The following is a 27,616-nucleotide window of genomic DNA, read 5'->3' as shown; positions in this document are numbered from 1 at the left end:
TCGATTGTTTTGGATATGTGAGATAAGGAAGGTAAATTTTATAACTTCATTATAAAATTAGACAAAATCATTTGGCTTTTCTTTTCTAATTCTTTTTTCCGATATTTGAAAATGACTGCCTTGGTTCTACAGTAAGCCAATAAACTTGTCACTCAGGATTTAAAAATTTTTGCAGATTCATTCTGTGAGGGAGTATTCTCCTTTAACATTATAACATGTTTTTGTTTTGACATAGTTTGACATGGAGTTGTTAGATTATCTTTTTTTAATGACTCATTTCTGTCATTGCCTATGATCAATTAGCTAGTATGACTTTTCCATTCTGAAAAAGACTTTCTTGTAACTAAACTACCTATATTCAGGAATGTTCTGCTGAATATTTTATTCAATGACTCGTACATATTCAATGATTTCGTATAAACCTCCCAAAATCTACCTTTTTTTTTTAACCTCGTAACTGATTCTGTTCATACTTATCCAGACACACATACACACACACACACACACACACACACACACACACACACACACACACAGGGGCGCGCGCGCGCATCATCAACAATATATTAAACTTTTAACGTAGGCACTCTAGTAACAAAACTAAGATTGTTTTCAGTGACTACTTTACTTTTTGAAATTCATGGCCAAGTTGTAATTTAGCCTAACCGAAAAAAGAAAAATCTGGGCAAATACTAAAGAAGGCTAGTTGTCATTAAAGACCTAAATTGGGATTAGATTCAGCTAAATCAACTCCTCAGGGATTTACAGTTTAAACATTATCTTGAGAAAGTCTGGAGAAAAGACCATATCACTAAGGCCTTTCTATTTTTCATGGTGCTGTGCAAGAGAGAATCTAGGCTTCTTCAGAAACAGTTATCTCCACTGGAACCAACAGAAATAGAATAAACTTTTTCAGCTGTAGCTGTAATATAGTGTTCAAACATATGTATATTTTAAACCCAAGCTTTTAACTAAGATGAAACTTTTATGATGACTGTAATTATCTGTAGGATCAGTACTTCTAGTCTATTGTAGTAGTTATGCTTGTGGATTCTGGAGTAAGATTGTCTGAGTGCAGAAGCTTTGCCTCTTCCTAGCTGGTTGACCAGTGCCAACAAAACAGCATATTGTGGTGGGGATAAACTATATGAACTACTTAACATAGTAGCTACTTTCATCATCATCATCATGAACACCACTGTCACCACTGCCAATGCTATTTTATTTTTATTCTATTTTATTGTGTAGTATTATATTAAAGAAGTCTCAGAGATAAGACAGGAAGGACACTTAACACAGCATTATAATGAACTAGAGGCCCAGTGCACGAAATTCATGCACTCGGCAGGGGGCGTCCCTCAGCTTGGCCTGCACCCTCTTGCAATTCGGGGGCCCTTGGGGGATATCCCATGGGGAGCCAGCCTAAGCCATCAGTTGGACATGCGCTGCCGCTCTCCCGCCATGCTGCTGCACTCACCAGCTGTGAGCCCAGCTTCTGGCTGAGCAGTGCTCCCCTGTGGGAATGCACTGACCACCAGGGGGCAGCTCCTGTGTTGAGTGTCTGCCCCCTGGTGGTCAGTGCATGTCATAGCGGCCAGTCATTCCACCATTCGGTCGATTTGCATATTAGCCTTTTATTATATAGGATTTTCTGTTAATCAGATTAAGGAAGTACTTTGGCTATGTTAATTACCAGATATTTGAATCATTTTCCCCTTATACATAAAAAGCCACTGGCTGTAACATCATATTTATCTACATCATGACATTTATAGAAGGTACGTAATCTATAAAAACCAAGCATATTGAAGACAGAGATGGTTCTCTCATTTAGAAATGAGGTGATTGATAGAAGCACATAAATTTTATGCCCTGATGTTGCTTTAGATGTTAACCTCTGTGCCAAGAAAACACTACCTCCTTTAGTCTTGAAATAAACTGCCTAACATTTTGTAGGTCCCTTTATAGTTTACAGAGTCGTCTTCACATGCACCTTGATTCTCACAAATCACCCTGTGATCGAGTATTCTTCCCATTTTCTTTTTAAAAGTAATATCTTTATTGACATATAATTCACATACTATAAAATTTACTCTTATTGTTTTTAAATATGGTTTTTTTAATTGATTTCAGAGAGGAAGGGAGAGAGAGATAGAAAACATCAATGATGAGAGAGAATCATTGATCAGCTGCCTCCTGCATGCCCCTCACTGGGGACTGAGCCCACAACTGGGCATGTGCCCTGACTGGGAATCAAATTTTGACCTCTTGGTTCATAGGTTGGTGCTCAACCATTGAGCCACACTGGTTGGGCTATTTTTAATTTTTTTAATTTAATAAATCTTTATTGTTCAGATTATTACAATTGTTCCTCTTTTTTCCCCCCATAGCTCCCCTCCACCCGGTTCCCACTCCACCCTCTGCCCTTACCCCCCCCCAACCCCACTGTCCTCATCCATAGGTGTACGATTTTTGTCCAGTCTCTTCCCGCACCCCCACACCCCTATCCCTCTGAGAATTTTCAGTCCACTCCCTTTCTATGCCCCTGATTCTATTATATTCACCAGTTTATTCTGTTCATCAGATTTTTTATTCACTTTATTTTTAGATTCACTTGTTGATAGATATGTATTTGTTGTTCATAATTTTTATCTTTACTTTTTTCTTCTTCTTCCTCTTCTTAAAGAATACCTTTCAGCATTTCATATAATACTGGTTTGGCAGTGATGAATTCCTTTAGCTTTTTCTTATCTGTGAAGCTCTTTATCTGACCTTCAATTCTGAATGATAACTTTTCTGGGTAGAGTAGTCTTGGTTGTAGGTTCTTGCTTTTCATCACTTTGAATATTCCTTGCCACTCCCATCTGGCCTGCATAGTTTCTGTTGAGAAGTCAGCTGACAGTCGTATGGGTGCTCCTTTGTAGGTAACTAATTGTTTTTCTCTTGCTGCTTTTAATATTCTCTCTTTGTCTTTTGCTCTTGGCATTTTAACTATGATGTGTCTTGGTGTGTTCCTCTTTGGATTCCTTTTGTTTGGTGTTCTGTGCGCTTCCTGGACTTGTAAGTCTATTTCTTTCACCAGGTGGGGAAAGTTTTCGGTCATTATTTCTTCAAATAGGTTTTCAGTATCTTGCTCTCTCTCTTCTTCTGGCACCCCCATAATTCGGATGTTGGTACCCTTGAAGTTGTCCCAGAGGCTCCTTACACTATCTTCATATTTTTGGATTCTTTTTTCTTTTTGCTTTTTCCGGTTGAGTGTTTTTTGCTTCTTTGTATTTCAAATCTTTGACTTGATTCTTGCGATCCTCTAGTCTGCTGTTAGATCTCTGTGTAATATTTTTTATTTCAGTCAGTTTATGTTTAATTTCTAGTTGGTCCTTTTTCATATTCTCGAGGGTCTTGCTAAATTTATCGGCCTTTTCTAGAAAATTCTTGAAAAATCTTATAACCGTGGTTTTGAACTCTATATCCAGTCGTTTGCTTTCCTCCATTTCTTTCATTTGTGATCTGTTTCTTTGTCTCCACATTTTGGCTGCTTCCCTGAGTTGATAGAGTGGCTTTGTGTGCTAGGTGTCCTATAGGGCCCAGTGGCTCAGCCTCCCCAGTTACCTGAGGTGGACACTCTTGGTGTACCCCTTTGTGGGCTGTGTGCACAGTTTTGTTGTAGTTAAGCCTTGATTGTTGTTGGTACCACTGTGAGGCATTGACCTCCAGGTCAGTTGGCTGTGAGGATCAGCTGTGTCTATGCTGGGAGAACTTCTGTGCTGAAGACACTCTTATGAGACAAGACTTGCAAAAGCTTCTGTGCTCAGCTTGGATGGGGCGGAGTCTCAGGGCGGAGCAGACAACATGGGCTTTATGTCAGCCCTGCCCTAATAGACCCCTAGTGTCCCGCGGTAATCGTTGCACGCACCTCTGAGAGAAAGCCACCCTCAAGTTTCGCCTGCTGCCAGATAGTCCAGTTTCTCCCCGAATGAGTCTGGGTCCCCAGAGTCTCACCCAGCACAGTCAGGAGCTTTTGTCTCCCTTCTGCTTGAGAAAGCCAGCCGCGCACTAAGTTACCAGTCCTCTTCGCGCACGCACGTCTCCGTACCTCAGCCTTTTGCAGCTCCTCTGAGTTCAATGTGCTTTTCTCTTTCCTTCTAGTTGTAGAATTTCCACTCATCCAGCTTTCCTGAGGTTCTGGATGGTGTCCGTTTTGTCTTTTAGTTGTAGTTTTGAAATTGTTGTGCGAGGCGGCAGTTTAGGTGTTTACCTATGCCGCCATCTTGGTTTCTCTCCTATTTTTAATTTTTTAATTACAGTTGACAAGCAATATTATATTCATTTCAGGTGTACACCCAGTGATTAGATATTATATAACTTGCTAAGTGATCATCCCAATAAATCTAGTACCCATCTGACACCATACATTGTTAGAATATTATTCACTATATTCCCTATACTGTACTTTACATCCCTATTATTATTCTGTAACAACCAATTTGTACTTCTAATCCCTTCACCTTTTTCATTCATCCCTCCAACCCCCACCCTCTTCTGTCAGCCATCAAAATGTTCTCTGTATCTGAGTCTGATTTTGTTTTACTTGTTCATTTATTTTATTTTTCAGATCCAATCATTGATTGATACATATATTGCTTGTTTTTTTTAATCTTCGCTTAAAGATATTTTTTCCATTGATTTTTCCAAGAAAGTGGAAAGGAGAGGTGGAGAGGGACACAGAGAGAAAAACATTGATGTGAGATAGACACATCAATTGGTTGCCTCCCGTATGTGCCCTGGCTGGAGCTGGAGATTGAACCTGCAACCAGGTACACGCCCTTGCCTGGGAATTGAACCTGTGACTCTTCTCTGTGAGGGCCAGTGCTCTAACCACTCAGTAACACCATCCAGGGCCATTTTATTGTTTGTATTTTTTTCTTCCTAAAGAAAACCCTTTAACATTTTATGTAATACTGGTTTGGTGGTGATGAACTCCTCTAGCTTTTTCTTATCTGGGAAGTTCTTTATCTGTCCTTAGATTCTAAATGATAGCTTTGCTGGGTAGAGTGTTCTTGGTTGTAGGTACTTCTTTTCATCACTTTGAATATTTCTTGACAATTCCTTCTGCCCTGCAACTTTTATGTTGAGAAATCAGCTGACAGTCTTATGGGCCCTCCCTTGTAGGTAACTAACTGCTTTTCTCTTGCTGCTGTTAAGTTTCTCTCTTTGTCTTTAAACTTTGGCATTTTAATTATGATGTGTGTTGGTCTGGGCCTCTTTGGGATCATCTTGTTTGGGACTCCGTGCTTCCTGGACTTGTCTATTTCCTTCACCAGGTTAGGGCACATGCCTGGGTTGCGGGCTCGATCCTCCAATTTGGGTCATGCAGGAGGTGCTGATCAGTGATTCTCTCTCTAAGTAATGTTTCTATCTCTCTCTCTCTCTCCCTTCCTCTCTGAAATAAAAATAATATATATATATATTTTAAAAAAATTCACTGTGTTTAAGACTGACTATAATAATGTACAGGTAAAGAAAATGGACCCTGGAGTCAGTTTAAGTTAAGATTATACCACTTACTAACTATATGACTTGTGGTAAATTATTTCCCATGTATAAAATAGATAATCCCATGTATCTCCCTCATAGGAATTTGTGATGGTTAAACAAGATGATAATCCATGTAAAGCAACAAGCAGAATCCCTGGCATATATTAAGTGCTAATAAATGTTAGCTAGTAGCAATATCAAAGGCAGGTATATGTCCAGGTTACATGCTACTCCTTCCACCTCTCCATTTTGTCCAAAGACAAAATAATCTCTTCTATTGTAATGCTAGAAACTTAAACGTAAACTAGTATCTATACCTTTATATCTTAACGAAAGAAAACCTGGCAAGTACCTTTCCAATATCAGTTAAGTGCTCTTCTTTCATGTACAGTGAGGAAATAAGGTCATGACAATAGGATTAGAGAAGGCCCTGGGTCTCCTGATTCACAATCTTTGTTTTTCACACATTGCTGCCTTCTAAATCATAGAACCATGTGACCCTTTTCATTCTTTTTTTTTAAAAAAAGTGTTTTTATTGATTTTAGAAAGGAAGGGAGAGGAAGAGAGAGATAGAAGCATCAATGGGCTATCCCCTGCATGCCCCTACTGGGAATTGAGCCTGCAACCCGGGCATGTGCCTCAATTGGGAATTGAACTGTGACCACTGAGCTATACCAGCTGGGCCTTGTGGACTCATTCTTTTTGTTGTTGTTGTTAATCCTCACCCAAGGATATTCTTTCCATTGATTTTAATGTTTATTTACTTACTAGCATTCCCGTTGCAGGAAAAATCCTGCAATAGGGTTTCCTGCTGCACTCTACCCCGCCCCGCCTGCTCTCCTCCCTTGTCCCCCGGCCCGCCTTCTCCGCCAGCCCGTCCCGCTCTCCTTCCTTCTCCCCCAGCCCCGCCTCCGCTCCTCCCTTGTCCCCCGGCCCTCCTTCTCCTCCAGCCCGCCCACTCTCCTTCCTTCTCCCCTGGCCCAGCCTCCGCTCCTCCCTTCTCCTCCCTCCCCCCGCCCCCGGCTTGCTTGCTTCTCCACAGCTTTGCTCCCTTCAGCATCTCTTGGCTTCTTTCTAAGCTGTCTTGATATGCAAATTAGCTGCCATCTTTGTTGGGGTAATTTGCATACTCATCCTGATTGGTTGGTGGGCGTGGCTTGGCTGGTGGGCGTGGCTTGGGCGTAGCGAAGGTGCGGTCAGTTTGCATATTTGTCTATTATTAGGTAGGATTTTTTTTAATATGTCTTGATTTTTAGAGAGAGAGGAAGGGAGAGGGAGAGATAGAAACATCAATGATGAGAGAGAATCATCAGTTGATCAGCTGCCTCCAGCACAACAACCCCTACTGAGGATCGAGCCCACAACCCAGGCTTGTACCCTGACTCGGAATCAAATTGGTAACCTCTTGATTCATGCATGGGTCACTGCTCAACCACTGAGCCACACTGGCCAGGCTTTCCATTGATATTTAGATAGAGTGGAAGGAAAGGGTAGAGACAGAGAGACACATTGATTGCCTCCTGCACATGCCCCTACCAGGGCTGGAGATTGAGCCTGAAGCCCAGGTACATGCCCTTGACCAGAATCTAACCCATGACCCTTCAGTCCTAGGGCTGATACTCTGACCACTGAGCCAAACCTGCTAGGGCTGGACTCATTTTTTTTTTTAATATATTTTTATTGATTTTAGAGAGGGAGAGAGAGATAGAAACATCAATGATGAGAGAGAACCATTGATCAGCTGCCTCCTGCATGCCCCCTACTGGGGACTGAGCCCGCAACTGGGCATGTACCCTTGACTGGAATCGAACCCAGGACCCTTGAGTCCACAGGCCAATGCTCTATCCACTGAGTCAACAGCTAGGGCTGGATTCAGTTTTAATTAAGCTTTTGTTTCAAAGGAAACTATTTTTTTCTCTCTACTTTTGTGTGTTTGACATTTTTCTTTAAATAGCTTTAAATTATTAAAATATTTAAATGGAAAGAAAAATGATTGTTTAAAGCAAATTAGTATATGGTTGATTATACTGTGTTTGTGAGTAACAAAAACTGGTAACAGTGGCTTCCTCTGGGGAGGGACACGAATAGTGGAAGAGAAGTGGCTTTGAGTATAATGGTATGTGACAAGGGGCTCCTGAGACCTATTTATTTGGGAGGATAATCAATTTCTCCAGTTCACTTATAGATTAGTGGAGTAGGACCAGGAAGAACGTAGTAGCAAATATCTGTAGTTATTTGAAACTATGTAGATTCAGATAAAATTTTGGAGATATGCCATGTGATAGCCACATTCTTAACACTTAACCCAAATTTCAGGGGCCAACTAGATTTGGATAAGGAGGAATACTTTGGTTTCATTTAGGTGAGGACTGCTCCTGTGAATTGCATCTATGTGTGTCTGACTTAGTGGGTGATCCTAGGTAAATTTCTTAACCTAAGTTCTCATCTGCCATAAATGGAAATGGTAAGCCCTATTCTTACCTAGTACATAGGGTTTTTCAGTATAAATTGAAGTCATGTAAAAATTAACTCAATTCTAGGCTCAGCTTTGTTAGAATATTAGGAGCTTAACTTGAACTCTTAAGGAGAGATGTGTGTTAACAATTGCATGCTGTTCGTACTAGGTTGTATTGCATGTTCAGTATTCGACTCTCAAAAAAGAGAAAGGGAAGGCCAGAATCAACTATGCTTTGGACACTTTATATGATACTTTACTCTCTCTCTCTCTCTCTCTGTGTGTGTGTGTGTGTGTGTGTGTGTGTGTGTGTGTGTGTGTGTGTTACAGTGTAATCTTTGAGCTACTTTCTGTTTAAAACTTAGGATTTTGAGAGCCAGTTTACTTCTAACTTCCTCTTTTCTGAAATAGGAAGAAACATTTTGAAATAAAATGATCCTAATATGTTGTTTTAGGGTTATTACCTATAAATTTCAGAGCATAGCATTCAAGGAAGCACCAATAATATCTGTTTAGCACCTACACTAATCATATAATAAATTTAGGCTATTAACTTTTTACAATAGATGTAATAGTTAACCTCAGTGTACAGTGCTATAAACATATACATTTTTAAAAATTGAGGCTGCTTAGTTACAATGAAGCCATAAATAGCATTCTTAATATAGCAGACTTACTCAAGGAAAATAGCAAAGTACCTGAAATTATCTATGGGCAGTAACTTTTTCTTACATTTAAGAAGATAATACTTTATGGGGATATGTTTAAGAAACAGGATAGTTAGATGCATACTCTTGAGCTATCTTCCCTTAAGATACTTAATTACAAAGGAGAAAATAATAACTTCATAGTGGATAAACCTGGTAGACATCACCCTAAGTGATCAAACTTAATGTCACTAGTAATGGGACAAATAGCTGGTTTGAACCTTCTGGTATGATGTATCAGAAAGGACACAACATTACTTCTTTGGCATTCTTGCCAAAAAATGCAAACAATGTAATCATGAGTTAATATCTCACAAACCCAAATTGGGGGACATTTTACAAAACAAATGACCTGTATTTTTCAAAAGTCTCAAAAGCACCCAGCTGGTGTGGCTCAGTGGTTGAACGTTGACCCTATGAACCAGGAGGTCACGGTTCAATTCCAGGTCAGTAACACATGCCAGGGTTATGGGCTTTATCCCCAGTAGGGGGCAAGCAGGAGGCAGCTGATCGATGATTCTCTTTCATCATTGATGTTTCTATCTCTTTCTCCCTCTCCTTTCCTTTATGAAATCAATAAAAACATACTTTTTTAAAAGTCTCAAGAGCATGAACGAAAGAAAAACTGAAGAACTGCTCTATATGAAATGCATAGAAATTTTTCCAGATTAAAGGAGTTGTCATATCTTGTATGCATATATGCTTAACCCATGGACGCAGACAGTGGGGTGGTGAGGGCCTGGGGTGGGGTAGTGGGGGTGGGCTAGAGGTAGAGGGGGATAGGTGAGGGAAAAAAGGGGACATATGTAATACTTTAAACAATAAAGATTAAAAAAAAAAAGAGTTGTCATAAACAGATAAAACCTATGATCCTAGATTGGATCCTGAACCAAAAAAATTTTTTTTCATTTTTTAAAAAGGACATTAATGAGAAAATTGCAGAAATTTGCATAAGGCTTGTAGATTTAATAATAGCACTATATCACTATTACTTCTCTGATTTTGATCATTGTGCTATCTTTACATAAGATAATATTCATGTTTTTAGGAAACATGCTCTGAAGTATTTAGAGTTAAAGGACCAAAATGTCTACTGCTTTCAAATAAATCATTAAAAATATAGATGTAGAAATAATAATATAGAAAGAGAATGATAGACATGATTAAGTGTTAAAAATTTAGGGAATGTGGCCGAAACCGGTTTGGCTCAGTGGATAGAGCGTCAACCTGCGGACTGAAAGGTCCCAGGTTTGATTCCGGTCAAGGGCATGTACCTTGGTTGCGGGCACATCCCCAGTAGGGGGTGTGCAGGAGGCAGCTGATCGATGTTCCTCTCTCATCAATGTTTCTAACTCTCTATCTCTCTCCCTTCCTTTCTGTAAAAAATCAATAAAATATATTTTTAAAAAAATTTAGGGAATGTGGATCAAGTTTGTAGGGGAATTCTTTTTTCTACTTTTACAACCTTTTTAAACCTGAAATTGTTTTTGAAAAGAAGATAGTAACTTAATGAGATTTGTCACTAATTAATTGATTTTTCTTTTTTTGCATCAATAAGTTTATTGAATATCAGTGGTTTGGAGGATGATGATTTGCAGATAAATGTTAATATGAAACTGTGGCAAATGAATAATACCATTACAAATTGACAGGTAGAACAATATAAAAAGAGTTGATAAATGTCAAAGCATTTTTACTATGTTTGAAAAGTAATTATTTTATAGATAGCCCTCATTATTACATTATGATTTATGTATACATTATACCAATACATTCAAAAAACTTTTTTCACATTCAACATTGAATTTTTTGCATAAACAATTAACTGATTTTTGAGAAGGTTTTTCAAAATCCTCTCTGGGTCAGCTTCCTCATCTGTAAAATGAGGTGACTTGGACTTAGATTATACTTTAAGAGTCCTTTCAATTCTAAAATTTTAAGATCTTATAACTAGAAAGAAAATGAAAGTTAATTTCCCCTTTTGAGTCAAAAGCAGTTGTTAAACACAGTCTGTGTGCCAAGTGACAGTGTAATCCTCCTATCTAATAAAAGAGTAATATGCAAATTGACTGTCACTCCAACTCAGAAATGGCCACCCCCATGTGGTCAAAGATGGCTGCCCCCATGTGGACACAAGATGGCCACCACAAGATGGCCAGCAGGGGAGGGAAGTTGTGGGCGATCAGGCCAGCAGGGGAAGGCAGTTGGGAGCGACCAGGCCTGCAGGGTAGGGCAGTTGGGGGTAACCAGGCCTGCAGGGGAAGGCAGTTAGGGGCAACCAGGCTGGCAGCGGAGGATAGTTATGGGTGGCCAGGCTGGCAGGGGAGGACAATTAGGGGTGACCAGGCTGGCAGGGGAGGGCAGTTAGGGGCAATCAGGCCGGCAGGGCAGGGCAGTTAGGGGCGACCAGGCTGGCAAGGGAGGGAAGTTAGGGGTGACTGGGCCTGCAGGGGAGGACAGTTAGGGGTGACCAGGCTGGCAGGGGAGGGCAGTTGGGGTGACCAGGCCTGCAGGGGAGGGCAGTTAGGGGTGACCAGGCCGGCAGGGAAGGGCAGTTAGGGGCAATCGGGCCGGCAGGGGAGCAGTTAGGCGTCGATCAGGCTGGCAGGGTAGTGGTTAGGGGGTGATCAGGCTGACAGGCAGAAGCGGTTAGGGGCAATCAGGTAGGCAGGCAGGCAGGCGAGTGGTTGGGAGCCAGCAGTCCTGGATTGTGAGAGGGATCCCAGATTGGAGAGGGTGCAGGCTGGATTGAGGGACACACACACACCTGTGCACAAATTTCATGTACTGGGCCTCTAGTATTTATTTAAACTCACAGATATTTTTTTGTCAAAGAACCTTTTGTTGAGATTTTATTTCATCGGACATTTGTATGCAACTTCTCATGCATTAATGATATTGGTAAATTTAATGTGGTTTAAAAGTATACTTTTCCTATGAAAACTTGGTTGTTAATACTCAAGATTAATAATGAAAGTTTATGTGGTCTTAATATTCACAGCAGCCTAGAAGGATTGTCAAGTACAAGTAGTTGATGATGTAAAAACTAAATTGATGTTCAATGTAAAATAATTTTTGGTTATATTTAACAAAAGAAAATTTTTGTTGATCCCTTTTCCCCCTCACCTCTCCCAGCTTGGTGATCCAGCTATTTTTCCTGCCGTAATTGTGGAGCATGTTCCTGGTGCTGATATTCTCAATAGTTATGCGGGTCTAGCTTGTGTGGAAGAGCCCAATGACATGATTACTGAGAGCTCCCTGGATGTTGCCGAAGAAGAAATCATAGATGATGATGATGATGACAACATCACCCTTACAGGTAGGTGTGTGTGCCTCCAGCAGCACCTTACTTCAGCCTAGTTTTAGGCAATGCCCAAGCCCTATAATTTGGGGGACATATAAGGTTCCTAACTTGGTTTGAATAACTCTATTACCTGCAGAAGCTAGAGCCCTGCAGAGAAAAAGAAATTAACCTTTTCTTTCTCATCTGCCTATGTTTCTTAGTGCTTTCTCACCTCTCCTTTCTTTCCTAAGTATATTGAGAAGAATGTGACAAAATAAGGATACATGCAAGAGGAACCAAACCAAATCATTTCATCAAGTCTTCGCTGAGCACTTATGTACCTAGCTTTATATTCCTGATAACAACGAGAAGTTGTTAGTAGGGAAAAAGGAAAGTTTTGTTTTCTTTTGTTTTTTATTGCCATCACATAAAGCAAAATAGGAGGCCATGATCCAAATGTAGGATAAGGTGCTGAGGTTTACTAAAGAAGATTCCTCTTCTGATTCAGTCAGAACTAGGAGGACTTTTCAAACTTGAAGAGTTCATTATGCTAGTGCTATTTTCTTCAGTTTTAGAAATCAGTGCATGCACTGGTATTATTATACATTTACATGCAGAAATGTTGGAAGTATTTGAGAAAATCAATTATTTAGAAGCAGAAGTTATTTAAGTATTCTTAAATTAAAAACAACAAAATTAACATTAGTCACAATATTATTAATTAAATCTAGATCTATCAGTATTTTACCCACTTCATACTATTGTCCTTTTCCTGTTCCAGGATCCTATCTGGAATCTCATACTGAATTTAGTTATGTCTTCTCTGTCCCTTCCAGTCTGTAACAATTTCCTCTGTCTTTCATAACATTGACACTTTTGAGGAAAAGTGGTTAGACATTGTGGAATATCTCTTAATTTTGTGTGATGTGTTTTCATTGGAATGAGATAAATGTATTTTGGGCAACAATATTAGCAAAATGGCATTGTTTCCCCAATGTGTCATCTATAATAATAAAAGCATAATATGCTAATTAGACCGGATGTCCTTCTGGATGACCTTCTGGACGAAGCCGCAGCGGGCAGATGCCAAGCCCCTTGCATGAATTTCATGTACCGGGCCTCTAGTATTAACATGATTGATTAAAAAACACACTGTCTCAATTAATTCTCACAACAGAAAAATACTGAAATTAGAGAGGTTAAAATTACATGATTTGCCTAAAGTCACAGGCCAAGTGACTGAGCCCCCATTGATGAACAACACTTAATTTGTCTATTTTGTATAAAGCATGTTCTTATATATTCATATTTTTTGTTTGGAGAAACCCAGTGAAAGTTTTTTGATAAATCTAAATTTGTTTCTCCCTTATGGATAAGGGAATTATATTTATCAGGTTAGAGGTTTCTATTCATTGTTGGCTGTGATCTATCAGTTTTGTATAACTGAATGACCAGCACTATGCATATACCTGTTGTGTAGCTAGTGACATTTTTGCAGTGTATTCTGAATTGTTGATGTCTTAAGGCAGTGGTTCTCAGCCTTTCTAATGCCGCAATCCTTTAATACAGTTCCTCATGTTGTGGTGACCCCCAACCATAAAATTATTTTCGTTGCTACTTCATAACTGTAATTTTGCTACTGTTAAGAATCGTAATGTAAATATCTGTGTTTTCCGATGGTCTTAGGCGACCCTGCTAGCAGTTCTCAGCCTGTGGGTCACGACCCATAGGTTGAGAACCGCTGCTATAGAGCCTGAGACCATCAGAAAACAAGGTTTATATTATAGAGATAAAATATTGTGTCTTGGATTTCTTCAAAGTAAACCTTGAGGGCAGTAAGTAGCATAAAGATGAAAGAAGATTGACCATGTGTTGATAATGATTGATGCTGAGAAGGAGTATGTGAGAATTCATTATACTATAGTCCATAATTTTGATTTTGTTTGAAATTTTCAATAATAAAAAAATTATTTTTTATGGGTTTGACCCTGATGTTAATGATTGCAGCTGTTTATAACACTTGATTTAAAATGTTAATGTTTATCAGAATACTTTTATTTTTATCATTGATTTCATATCAAGTTTGAAATAAATTTCAATCTACAAAATAAATGTACAACAATAAAATACCACCTTTATCTATTTATATGTTGAAGTGCCACAAAAGGTTTTTTTGATAGAGGGTTGTGTTATTTAAAATTTTTGGAAATAATTTGACTATGAGCTCTTATCTATGTGGAGATTCTTCTTCCATTACCAGTTTTTGAGGATCTAAAAGAAAAATTATTAAAGTGCATGGTAGAAATTATATTTCCACAAATGGAAGATAATCATGATGACTTTATTTGTAAATATTTATATTTTTAAAAGCTATCTGTACTTTTTTTTTGGTTTATTTTCTTTCCTGTTTCATGTGAGATCCACCAATTTATTTTGCATTTCCCAACCTAAGCACTGAAGCTAAATTAAATAAACAGTTTATTTCTTAAATCCAAAAGCAAGAAAATTAGCAATCTCTAAAATTGAACTGAAACACATGAACCTAATTATTGATTTGTGGGATAATCATACAGAGAAGAATTATTTAAAGTTATTTATTTTTATTTTTAGCCCTAACTGGTTTGACTCAGTGGGTAGAGCATCGGCCTGTGGACTCAAGGGTCCCAGGTTCGATTCCCGTCAGGGGCATGTGCCTTGGTTGCAGGTACATACCCAGTGGGGAGTGTGCAGGAGGCAGCTGATCAATGTTTCTCTCTCATAGATGTTTCTAACTCTCTATCCCTCTCCCTTCCTCTCTGTAAAAAAAAATCAATAAAATATATATTTTTTAAAAAGAAAAAATAACTTTAGATTTTATAGCATTACTTCAGGAGGCACATAGAATAACACAGCATCGCCTTTGAAGTATTCTTGCGACAAAAAAAAAAAAAAGGAATGTGAATCTAATCAAGCTTTTAGATATAGCTACCAATTTATTGGCAGGTGGAACTACAGAGGTATAATCATCAAAATCTAAAATGTGGGAAATTACAGACAGATGGTCCTGTTTCTTCTCTGATAAACAGCAAAAAGGAAGAAAAAAGAAAAAGATGAAGGCAGTATGTGTTACCAAATGGTAATGCACGAACTTTGTTTGGATCCTGACTTAAACAAATCAACTTTACAAACAAACCCTGAGCCCCACCTGTGACTCAGGAACCAGGAGGTTGCTGGTTCGATTCCTGGTCAGGGCATATGCCTGAGTTGCAGATCGATCCCCAGTAGGGGTATGTGCTGGAGGCAGCCTATGGATGAAGTTCCTCTTTAATTGATGTTTCTATCTCTCATTCTCTCTCTCCCTCTCCCTCTAAAAATCATTAAACATATATTTTTTAAAATTTTGAAAATTAAAAAATAACCTGAGACATTATTAAGCTGGGCCCTTGATACGTGGAGTTTATTTTATTAGTTTCTCTATTTTTGTATATGTTTGAAATTTTTCATTCTAAAAAGTTTGACAATTAAATGCTTTGACATTCTTCTTGTTTGTTCTTAATCGATAGGCAACAAAATTGTTATACATTCTAATTTTATCATTTTTATCTACTCAGCAGACTTTAAAATACTTTATAAAACTTGTTTGTATAAATGAATATCTAGAGTGATATAAATGTTTAGAAGATAATAATTAATTGTTGAGTTATCTGTCACTTATTTGCCTGATGTTTTAAAAATTATTTTTATTAGGATATTTTTCTCAATTCATAGACTTTCAAAGCCTTTAATATCTTTTTAAATCTGCCTTAAATTTACAAGATTTTAAATAAATAAGTTTTTACTAGGAAGTGTTACAGTGCTCTGCTTTAATCATTTTGCTGGATTTTTGAGGTATTTACCTTTTCCAATTTTAACTGTTATAGAGAAATACAACTTTTAATATTGTTTTTATAGAATATATAATTAAGATTTGATTTATTTTTCATTACAATTAGGGAAAATTGTCTCCTAATGAGGACTATGAATAGTCTCTATCCATTAGTAGTCTCTTAATGAAGTTTTGTGCATCTTTACAAGAATATGAAAAGGACATAAACTTTTAGAAATAAAATCTAGTTAAAAATCTATTCAAATCGTTTTTTGGTGGAATCTTTAGAGTTTCTATATACAGAATCATGTCGTCCACAAAAAGTGGCATTTTTACTTCTTTCTTCTCTATTTGGATGCCTTTTGTTTCTTTCTCTTTCCTTATTACTCTGGCTAGGACTTCCAGCACTATGTTGAATAAGAGTGGTGAAAGTGGACATCCTTGTCTTGTTCCTGATCTTAGGGGAAAAGCTTTCAGTTTTTCACCATTTGAGTTTATTAGCTGAGGGCTTATCATATATGGCCTTTATAATGTTGAGGTACTTTCCTTCTATTCCTATTTTATTGAGTGTTTTAATCATAAATGGATATTGTATTTTATAAAATACTGTTTCTCTGTCTATTTATAAGATCATATGCTTTTTATCCTTTCTTTTGTTAATGTGGTGTATTACACTGATTGATTTGCATGTGTTGAACCATCCTTGTGCCCCTGGAATGAATTGCACTTGATCATGATCATGATGTATTTTTTTTTTTTGATGTATTGTTTTATTAGATTTGCTAGTACTTTGTTTTAGGATTTTTGCATCTGTATTCATCAGCGATATTGGTTGGTAGTTTACCTTTTCTGTGTTATCTTTGCCAGGTTTTGGCCTCATAAAATGTGTTAGGAAGTATTGCCTCCTCTTCAATTTTTTGGAATTGTTTGAGAAGGATAGGTTTTGAATCTTCTTTAAATGTTTGGTAGAATTCACTGGTGAAGCCATCTAGCCCTGGACTTTTATTTTTTGAGAGGTTTTTGACGGTTGTTTAAATTTCCTCACTGCTGATTGGTCTATTTAGACTTTCCAATTCTTCATGATTTCGTCTAGGAAGGTTATATATTTCTAGGAATTTATCCATTTCTTCCAGGTTATTGAATTTGGTGACATATAATCTTTCATAAGATTCTAGTATGATCCTTTATATATCTGTGATGTCTGTGGAGACTTCTCTCATTTCTGATTTTGTTTATATGGGCCTTTTCCCTTTTTTTCCATAGTGAGTGTAGCCAGGGATTTGTCAATTTTATTAATTTATCAAAGAACCAGCTCTTTGTTTTATTAATTTTTGTATAGTCTTTTTGTTCTCTATTTTATTCAATTCTGCTCTGATTTTTATTATTGCTTTTTTTTTTCTGCTGACTTTGTGTTGCTTTAATTCTTCTTTTTATAGTTCTTTAAGATGTGATGTTAGGTTGTTTACTTGGGATTTCTCTTATTTTATGAGATAGTCCTATAATATACACTTCCCTCTTATTCCTGCTTTTGCTGCATCCCAGAAGTTTTGGTATGTTGTATTATTCTCATTTGCTTCTATATGTCTTTTGATCTCATCCTTTATTTCTTCTTTGACCAAGTCATTTTTTAGTAGTATGTTGTTTAATTTCCACATATTTGTGGGTTTCTTTACTTCATTTTTGCAGTTGATTTCTAATCTCAAGGCATCATGGTTAGAGAATATGCTTGATATAATTTCAATCTTGAAACTGTTGATGCTAGTTTTGTGACACAACATATGGAGTAGTCTTGATAATATTCCATGTGCACTGGAGAAGACTGTATGATTAGATGTTTTGGTATGAAATGTTCTGTAAATGTCAATTATGTCTATTTGGTCTGGTGTTTCATTTCAGGCTGATATTTCTTCATTAATTTTCTGTTTGATTGATCTGTCTAGAGCTATCAATGGAGTATTAAGGTTCCCAACCACAATTGTGTTTTGATCTGTTTCTCCCTTTAAATCTGTGAGTAGTTGTTTTATATATTTCGGTGCTCCCTGGTTGGGTACATATATATTAAGAAGTGTTATGTTCTCTTAATATAGTGTTCTCCTTATCATTATAAAGTGTCCATCTTTATCTCTTGTTATCTTGAAATCTATTTTGTCAGATATAATTATGGCTACACCTGCTTTTTTTTGTGGGTGTTATTTGCTTGGAGAATCATCTTCCACCCTCTTACTTTGAATCTACCTTTGCTGCTTAGATGTGTCTCTTGTAGGCAGCATATGGTTGGGTTTTGTTTTTCGATCCACTCTGCTACTCTGTGCCTCTTTATTGGTGATTTCAAACCATTTAAGGTAATTATTGATGTATGAGGATTTCCTATAGCCATTTTATCTTTTGTTTTCTGGTAGCTCTATTAGAAACAATGAGCAAATACAATCAAATTGCAGGGTATAACATCAATGTGCAAAAATCCATTGCCTTTCTGTATATGAACAACAAAACTTCAGAAAAAGAAATGAAAAAAATTCCTTTTGCAATTGCAGCCAAAAGAATAAAATACCTAGGAATAAACTTAACAAAGAACGTGAAATACCTATATACTGAAAATTACAGAACACTATTAAATGAGATTGAAAAAGACACAACAAAATGGAAAAATATCCTGTGTTCATGGATTAGAAGAGTCAACATAGTTAAAATGGCCATATTACCCAAAGCAAAATACAGATTTAATGCAATCCTCATCAAAATCCCAATGTCATTTTTTAAAAGAAATAGAACGAGAAATCATCAGATTTGTATGGAACCACAAAAGACCTCGAATAGCCAATGCAATCCTGAGAAAAAAGAATGAATCTGGAGGTATCATGCTACCTGACTTCAAATTATACTACACAGCCACGATCATCAAAACAGCATGGTATTGACAGGAAAACAGACTTACAAATCCGTGGAACAGAAAAGAGAGCCCAGCTATAAAACCACATGTATATGGACAGATAATTTTTGACAAAGGAGCCAGAAATACACAATGGAGTAAAGATAATTTCTTCAATAAATGGTGCTGGGAAAACTGGAAAGCCACATACAAACAAATGAGACTGGATTACAGTTTGTCCCTATGTACAAAAATTAATTCAAAATGGATCAAAGACCCGAAGCAATAAGTTACATGGAAGAAAATATAGATACCAAACTTATGGACCGTGGTCGTAGAGAACATTTTATGAACTTGACCCCAAAGGCAAGGGAAGTAAAGGCAAAAATAAATGAATGGAACTATATCAAACTAAAAGCTTCTGCACAGCAAAAGAAACTGACAACAAGCCCGGCTGGTGTGGCTCAGTGGTTGAGCATCGACCTATGAATTAGGAGGTCACTATTCAATTCCCAGTCAGGTTGCATGCCCGGGTTATGGGCTCAATCCCCAGTGGGGGGCGTGCACGAGGCAGCCGATCAATGATTCTCTCTCATCATTGATGTTCCTATCTCTCTCTCCCTCTCCCTTCCTTTCTGAAATCAATAAAAAAATATATTTTTTTAAAAAAGAAACTGACAACAAAACTAAGGCAGCCAACCAGATGGGAGATAATATTTACAAATAGCAGCTCTGACAAAGGTTTACTTTCCAAAATATATAAAGAACTCATAAAACTCAGCACCAAACAAAAACCCAATAAAAAATTGGGCAGAGGACCTGAACAGACACCTCTCTGAAGAAGACATAAAAACAGCTAATAGATATATGAAAAGATGTTCAACCTCACTAGCAATTATGGAAATGCAAATCGAAATGACAAGATACCACCTCACACCTGTTAGAGTGGCTGTTATCAACAAGATAAGCAATAACAAGTGTTGGAAAAAAGGGAACTCTCATTCACTGCTGGTGGGAATGCAGACTGGTACAGTCACTATGGAAAGCTGTTTGGCAATGCCTGAAAAAATTGAGAATAGAGCTGTCATATGACCCAGCAATCCCTCTTCTGGGTATACACCTGAAAAACTGGAAATCAAGTATTCACAAAGATATAGGCACCCCTATGTTCATTGCAGCATTATTCATGGTGGTGAAGACATGGAAACAACCAAAATGTCCTGCATAGAGCTCAGTTCCACAGCACATATACTAAAATTGGAACAATACAGAGGAGATTAGCATGGCCCCTGTGCAAGGATGATACCCAAATTCGTGAAGCATTCCATTTTTTTTTTTTAAAGTCCCATGATAGAGAACTGGATAAAGAGGATATGGTACATATACACAATGGAATACTACTCAGCCATAAGAAAGGATGAAATACTGCCATTTGCAACAACATGGATGGTCCTTGAGAATATTGTGCTAAGTGAAATAAGTCAGTCAGAAAACGCTAAGAACCATATGATTTCACTCATGTGGAATATAAAACTGAAACTTGTGAACACAAACAGTGTGGTGGTTGCCAGAGAGAAGGGGTTGGGGGGAAGAGGATCCTAATATTTGGTGATGGGAAAAGTTTTGACTTTGATGGTGCAATATACAGATCTTATAACATAGAAACCCACACCTGAAACCTATATGGTCATGTCCAGTATCACTCTAATAAATTTAATTTAAAAATCTATTCAAGTTCTCTAGTGTTCTTTCTGTAGTAACTCGAAAATGTGACTGCTTGCCTTAAGAGAAAAACTTTAAAGCCTTTGAAAGAGGAAGACTCCATGAATGGTTGAATTGCTGTTTGAAAAATCCAGCAATTAGACTGAAATCATTGCCTCTTTTTATATTGGCTATCTTCCTGTTCTTTGACCTCCATGTGACCTATAGATATTTGGGTTCATAGATAAAAGTGGAGGGAACCAAGCCCACAAGGTTGGAACTTTGCAGTTACTTTTCTCATATTTGGAAGGAGCCTCTCTTCTGGCTTTGCAGGTTGTGGGGACTCGCAGCATTAGCCATTTTTTTACGGAAGAAAATGTTCTTTGTTAGGAGTTTTTTCCTAATTGAGAGGAGCTGAACTTCTTTGTATGCATCATTCAGGAATTATCCCAGCTCTCTGTTCCTTTAACAGTTTATCCCTTCCATTCCATCATGGATTTCTCCCTTGGGAAGGCAGTCAGCCAAATTAATCCTACCTAATAATAGAGTAATATGCAAATTGACCACACCTTTGTTATGCCCACGATTGGCCAGGAGGCGCGGGGGCGGGGGGGGGGGGGGGGACTCGGGTGGCCGGGGTGGCTGATTGGGCCGGTAGGACGCTGAGCTCGCGGCGGCGCGAGCTCAGCATCTGTGCCATGGCTGTGCTGCAGCACAGAAGGGGCCTCTGGGGCAGCGAGCCCACATCCCGCCACCAACCATCAAAAGCAGGGAGCTGGGTGTCTGCTCTGGCACCAGCAGACAGACACCCAGCTCCCCCGCCATCAAAAGTGAAAGCGGGGGGGCTGGGTGTCTGTCCGCTCCGGCACCAGGCCAAAAGCCTCTGCTGGAGGCTTTTGAAAGGCCTGGTGCACCAGCGGACACCCAGCTCCCCCGCCATCGAAAGCGGAGAGCTGTGTGTCCGCTCTGGCACCAGCAGACCCCCTGCCATCAAAAGCGGGGAGCAGGCTGCCAGCAGTGTCCGCGGAGCGTGCTAGGCTTTGCGGGACAGTGGATATGGCCTGGATGGCAGGTTAGGCCTAGGGGACCCTACACGTGCATGATTTAATCATGCACTGGGCCTCTAGTCCTATATAATAAAAGGCTAATATGCAAATAGACAGAACTGGGGAACAACTGAACAATCAGTTGCTATGATGTGCGCTGACCACCAGGTGGCGCGTGCATGGAACATAGTGGGTGTCGGCTATGGCGGGATGGTGGAGCAGGTGAGTGGGGAAGAAAAATTATGTAATTTTTAGCAAATGTATATTTTGTTTTGTAATGGTATAGACTAGTTACCTCGTTTTTAAAATTTTATTTTTTTATCTTCAACTGAGGATATGTTTATTGATTTTTTGAAAGAGAGAGATACATCAATATGAAAGAGAAACATTGATTAATTTCCTCCCATAGGTGCCCCTATCAGGGATTGAACCCACAACCTACATATGTGCACTGACTGGAATTAAACCCGCAATTTATCGGTGTACAGGACTATGCTTCAACCAACTGAGCCACCTGGCCAAGGCTAATTTTCTTTAAATGAATGATACTTATTCTCATTCCCTTTTACTATTATTATTCTTTTAATTTCTTTCCTTTCCTCTTAAAGTACTTATATCCTAGCTATTGTAAATGACTTAGTCTAAGTCCATCTTTTTAGGAAGACTTCTTAACCTACAGCAATACACAGTGCCTGAATGTCAGTCTATTCTACACCATAAAATTAATCACTTATTTCCTTAGACAGTATCTGAGTACCAGTTATCAATAGAAAAGGAAAAGGTCATGTCTTAAACTTTTGTGTTTTCCACATTTCCTAACACAGTTAAGAGTGATAGGCATTCAATATTTTTGCCAGTTGAGAGTAAGTAAGCATTTTGTAGATTCTTGAAGATCTTCAATCTAAAGAAAATGTAAACTCTTTAAGAAATATTTAGGATAATAAGTATTATAATCTAATGAAAACTTAAGCTAAATTTTACAGAGCTACTAATTTCTTGGAAATGTGGTTACATTCTTAGTAATAAAAGGAAAATGATCTTGTTCTGGATTGAATAGGAATGGGAAGAGGACAATGTGTAAATATGTAATCTCTTTCATTTAATTGAGATAAAAGAACTTTTGCTCCTAGTACTATGTTTATATTTACTATTTTAACCTATGTAAAATTAAAAGGCTTATATTCATTGAGTTACATACTGTCAGTTCAACTTTGAATCTGAAAGTTCTGAATGTAAATATATATTCAAACTTAAAATTAACATGTAATTTTTATCACAATTATAGAGGGGAAAATTCAGTAAGTCAGTATAAGGGATTATGGATAATGACTATCACATTTAGGAAACTTGAATTTATCCAAGAAAAAAGGGCATTTGTAGCTGTTTAGTTTCTTGGTTCTGACTAGAGGTTAAGGGCTAAAAGCCATTCAGGAATTTACTGTGCAACTATTTTGGGCATCTGTCTGGGATGTAGAGAAATGTCAATTATCTAGCATGTACTTGGATAAATTTCCACTTATATTTTAATACTTTTAAAAAATTAAGAAAAACACTTAAATTTTAAGAAAAATTTAAAAAATTAATAGAGGGGTAATTAGTGTTCTACAGTACCCACTAGAGAAGAATGGTACCAGAATTACCACGATTTTAATAATGTGATTATGACTAAAACCTTTTGGAGATGGTGACAATTCACTATAATTATAAAGGAATGAAAGAAGAGTCAGAGAATAACAGAGACCTAAGTTCATTCCAAGAGTGTTGGAATCAGTGTCAGAGGTGAAAGGGACCTAATTTTATAGTACGGAGTCTGCAGAAACAAAATGCCTTACCCAGTGACATACTAGTTTAGTGGCATACCTGGGATTTTGCCTGTTCTCATGAACCCTTTCTAATCAAGTCCAATGTCCCTCATATTTATTCTTTTAAAAAATTTTTTCACTTACAGACTGATTCATTTGCCTGTCAGCATAACCATTATTGCTTTTCTCATTTTCGGTTCTTATAAGTGTATTCCTAATAGCACATGATCTCACTCATCTAGGGGAAATAATGAACAACATAGACTGATGAACAAGAACAGACCCAGAATAGCCAGGATCAGAGGAGGCATGGATCAGACTGTCGGGCCTCAGAGGGAGGGGAGAGGAGGGTGGGGGTAAAGGGGAGAGATCAACCAAAGGACTTGTGTGCATGCATATGAGCCTAACCAGCGGTTAAGGACAACAGGGGTGTAGGGGCATGCGTGGGGAGGGGTGTGGAATGGGAATGGGGGGATGAGGACAAATATGTGATACCTTAATCAATAAAGAAATTAAAAAAAATTTTTTTTCACTTATTGATTTTAGAGAGGAAGGGAAAGAGAGAGACAGAGACATTAATTTGTTGTTCCACTTACGCATTCATTGGTTGATTCTTGTATGTGCCCTGACCAGGTTGGAACCTGTAACCTTGTGCATTGGGACAACGCTCTAATCCACTGAGCTACCCGGGCAGGTCCTTCGTCTTATTTATTTATTTTAAACATATTTTTATTGATTTCAGAGAGGAAGCAAGGGGGAGCGAGAGATAGAAACATCAATGATGAGAGAGACTCATCAATCAGCTACCTCCTGCATGCCCCTTACTGGGCATCGAGCCTGCAACCCGGACATGTACATTGACTGGGAATTGAACCTCGACCTCCTGGTTTATCGGTTGATGCTCAACCATTGAGCAACACAAGCTGGGCAAGAGAGAAACTTGGATTGGTTGCCTCCCAGACTTGCCTTGACCAGGGACTAAACCTGTAACCTCAGTTGTGCCCTGACCGAGAATTGAACTCACAACAATTTTGGTGTGTCGGATGATGCTCCAACCAACTGAGCCACCCAGCCAGGCCTTGTTTCTTTTACCCAAAAGCCTCACATCTTGCAGATTTTTTTTTTTTTTTGCACCTTACAGATTAAAAAAAAAGAGAGAGAGAAATAGACAAGTATTTAATAGTCATATATAGATTTTATATGTTGATATAAAGTAAGTATATAAGCCCAAGTATTAAGTGAATGTACCCTAGTTTAAGACATCGGAATCTATGGGTTTTAAAGCAACAGGTAGCTTATACTAATTCTGTTTTTCTTTCAATGTATTATAGTTGAAGCTTCCTGTCATAATGGGGATGAAACGATTGAAACTATTGAGGCTGCTGAAGCACTCCTCAATATGGATTCTCCTGGCCCTATGCTGGATGAAAAACGAATAAGTGAGTGGTGATGTGTTATGATTGTTCATGTTTATAAACTTTGACAAGTTATTCTTGCCATCACTATTAGGTGAAAAATATTAAGAAAACAGAGACCATGCTTTATACTTTTTTTGTCCCAAGGACATTTTAAGGTAAAGTACTAGTTGAGGCACCTTTGCAGAAGTGTTCAATTAAATAAGACTTTTTTCTTTTAACTTGGGGAGTAAGGCCTTTAGGAATAAAAAGTAATTTATATAGTTGTAAAATAGCAGGTTATGCAGAATTTCTTCTCTTAACCTCATTGGTGAAAGTATTAGGATGTTTAGGATCCAAGCTATTATTATTTACTGATCTCTATATTCATTAGTGAATAGGCAAACATCCATTGAAAAGTTTTCTAATACTTCATGGCATAAAATTCATTGCTACATTTGATCTGCTTTTATTTATTGTGGGGGGGAGGGGGGCAAGAAAAGTGAGTTTATTTGGAAAGCCAGCAAGCAAAGAAGATGGCAGACTAGGGTCCTAAAGAACCAACTTGAGAAAGTGCTGAATTTGGCTTTTATTTCAAGGGAAGGGGAAAATCAAGGGGTTACTAATGACCACAAACATCAGGATGTCAGCAAGGGTCCAAGGGGAATGGTGAAACTTCAAATTCCGGTTGCCGAGTTCACATTCAGAGGTTCCTGTAAATCTGTTTTCTCAGTCAAGTTCTCCATCTGCCCCATTTTATGTCGCCACCTCTGCCACTCGAAGTTCTCTGTGGTATGTGGGCGGGCTCCTCATCCCACCACCATCTGATCTATCTGCTTTTAAATTCATGTTCTCTTGGGGCTTTTCTGACAAGAAAGTGCTTAAATTCAAAATTAATTAATACTAAAGTATTCAAGATGTTCACATATTTATGCGCAGCAGTGCATTAGACAATAGTGTTTATACAAATGAACAGATATTGCCTCTTTCCTCAGTCTTACAATTTGATTTTGAAAACAGTTATTTATGTAAATAACTACAAAAACCAAAAATAAAAGTCATGAGAGGGATAACAATGTTTTCTGGAAGGAGAGCTAACTCTAGCTAACAACTCCAGAGAAAGACTTTATGGACGGAGAGCTTTGACCTTGGCTATAAAGGACAAATAAGCTTTTAATGGGTAGAGGAAACAGGAAAGGGTATTCAAAGTAGAAGGAGTGGGTTGAGCCAAACTCACAGACCTGTAAGAAAGAATCAGATGTAGATAAAAATGTTTTGGTATAGCTGAGGTGGAGATGAAATTGGAAAGGTAGGTTTGATCTAGACTGTGGGAAGCTTCGCATGGCATGCTATGTCAATTTTCTTTTTAATTTTCGGTGTAAAGTTTTTTTTTAATTTAATAAATCTTTATTGTTCAGATTATTAAAATTGTTCCTTTTTTTCCCCCCATAGCTCCCCTCCACCCGGTTCCCACTCCACCCTCTGCCCTTACCCCCCCCAACCCCACTGTCCTCATCCATAGGTGTACGATTTTTGTCCAGTCTCTTCCCGCACCCCCACACCCCTTTCCCCCCTGAGAATTGTTAGTCCACTCCCTTTCTATGCCCCTGATTCTATTATATTCACCAGTTTATTCTGTTCATCAGATTTTTTATTCACTTGATTTTTAGATTCACTTGTTGATAGATATGTATTTGTTGTTCATAATTTTTATCTTTACCTTTTTTTTCTTCTTCCTCTTCTTAAAGAATACCTTTCAGCATTTCATATAATACTGGTTTGGCAGTGATGAATTCCTTTAGCTTTTTCTTATCTGTGAAGCTCTTTGTCTGACCTTCAATTCTGAATGATAGCTTGCTGGGTAGAGTAATCTTGGTTGTAGGTTCTTGCTTTTCATCACTTTGAATATTCCTTGCCACTCCCATCTGGCTTGCATAGTTTCTGTTGAGAAATCAGCTGACAGTCGTATGGGTGCTCCCTTGTAGGTAACTAATTGTTTTTCTCTTGCTGCTTTTAATATTCTCTCTTTGTCTTTTGCTCTTGGCATTTTAACTATGATGTGTCTTGGTGTGTTCCTCTTTGGATTCCTTTTGTTTGGGGTTCTGTGCGCTTCCTGGACTTGTAAGTCTATTTCTTTCACCAGGTGGGGAAAGTTTTCGGTCATTATTTCTTCAAATAGGTTTTCAGTATCTTGCTCTCTCTCTCTTCTTCTGGCACCCCCATAATTCGGATGTTGGTACCCTTGAAGTTGTCCCAGAGGCTCCTTACACTATCTTCATATTTTTGGATTCTTTTTTCTTTTTGCTTTTTCAGTTGGGTGTTTTTTGCTTCTTTGTATTTCAAATCTTTGACTTGATTCTTGCGATCCTCTAGTCTGCTGTTAGATCTCTGTATAATATTTTTTATTTCAGTCAATTTCTAGTTGGTCCTTTTTCATATCCTCGAGGGTCTCGCTAAATTTATCGGCCTTTTCTAGAAAATTCTTGAAAAATCTTATAACTGTGGTTTTGAACTCTATATCCAGTCATTTGCTTTCCTCCATTTCTTTCATTTGTGATCTGTTTCTTTGTCTCCACATTTTGGCTGCTTCCCTGAGTTGATAGAGTGGCTTTGTGTGCTAGGTGTCCTATAGGGCCCAGTGGCTCAGCCTCCCCAGTTGCCTGAGGTGGACACTCTTGGTGCACCCCTTTGTGCGCTCTGTGCACAGTCTTGTTGTAGTTAAGCCTTGATTGTTGTTGGTATCACTGGGAGGAATTGACCTCCAGGCCAATTGGCTGTGAGGATCAGCTGTGTCTACGCTGGAAGAACTTCTGTGCTTGAGACACCCTTATGAGACAAGACTTGCAAAAGCCTCTGTGCTCAGCTTGGATGGGGCGGAGTCTCAGGGCGGAGCAGACAGCATTGGTTTCCCTGTCAGCCCTGCCCTAAGAGGCCTCTGGGTCTTAGTGTCCCACAGTAATCGCTGCAAGCACCTCAGAGA

The 27,616-nt window shown here is 38.3% G+C and overlaps 1 protein-coding gene across 4 annotated transcripts in view; it reads left to right on the top strand.

The window, feature by feature from the left end:
• ELF1 (E74 like ETS transcription factor 1) overlaps positions 1-27,616 on the top strand; it is a 119,200-nt gene that overhangs the window by 75,429 nt on the left and 16,155 nt on the right. For all 4 annotated transcript variants that reach the window (XM_079779204.1, XM_079779201.1, XM_079779202.1 and 1 more), the window contains exons 3-4: positions 11,833-12,016; positions 24,574-24,681. In XM_079779204.1, coding sequence (XP_079635330.1) covers positions 11,833-12,016; positions 24,574-24,681 — 292 coding nt within the window. The remainder of the gene's footprint in view (positions 1-11,832; positions 12,017-24,573; positions 24,682-27,616) is intronic.

The sequence above is a fragment of the Cnephaeus nilssonii genome (genome assembly GCF_951640355.1).
Source record: "Cnephaeus nilssonii genome assembly, chromosome: 8".
Taxonomy (NCBI): Eukaryota; Metazoa; Chordata; class Mammalia; order Chiroptera; family Vespertilionidae; genus Cnephaeus; species Cnephaeus nilssonii.
Note: the sequence above shows the minus strand (reverse complement) of the source record. Positions and strands in the feature narration are given on the sequence as shown.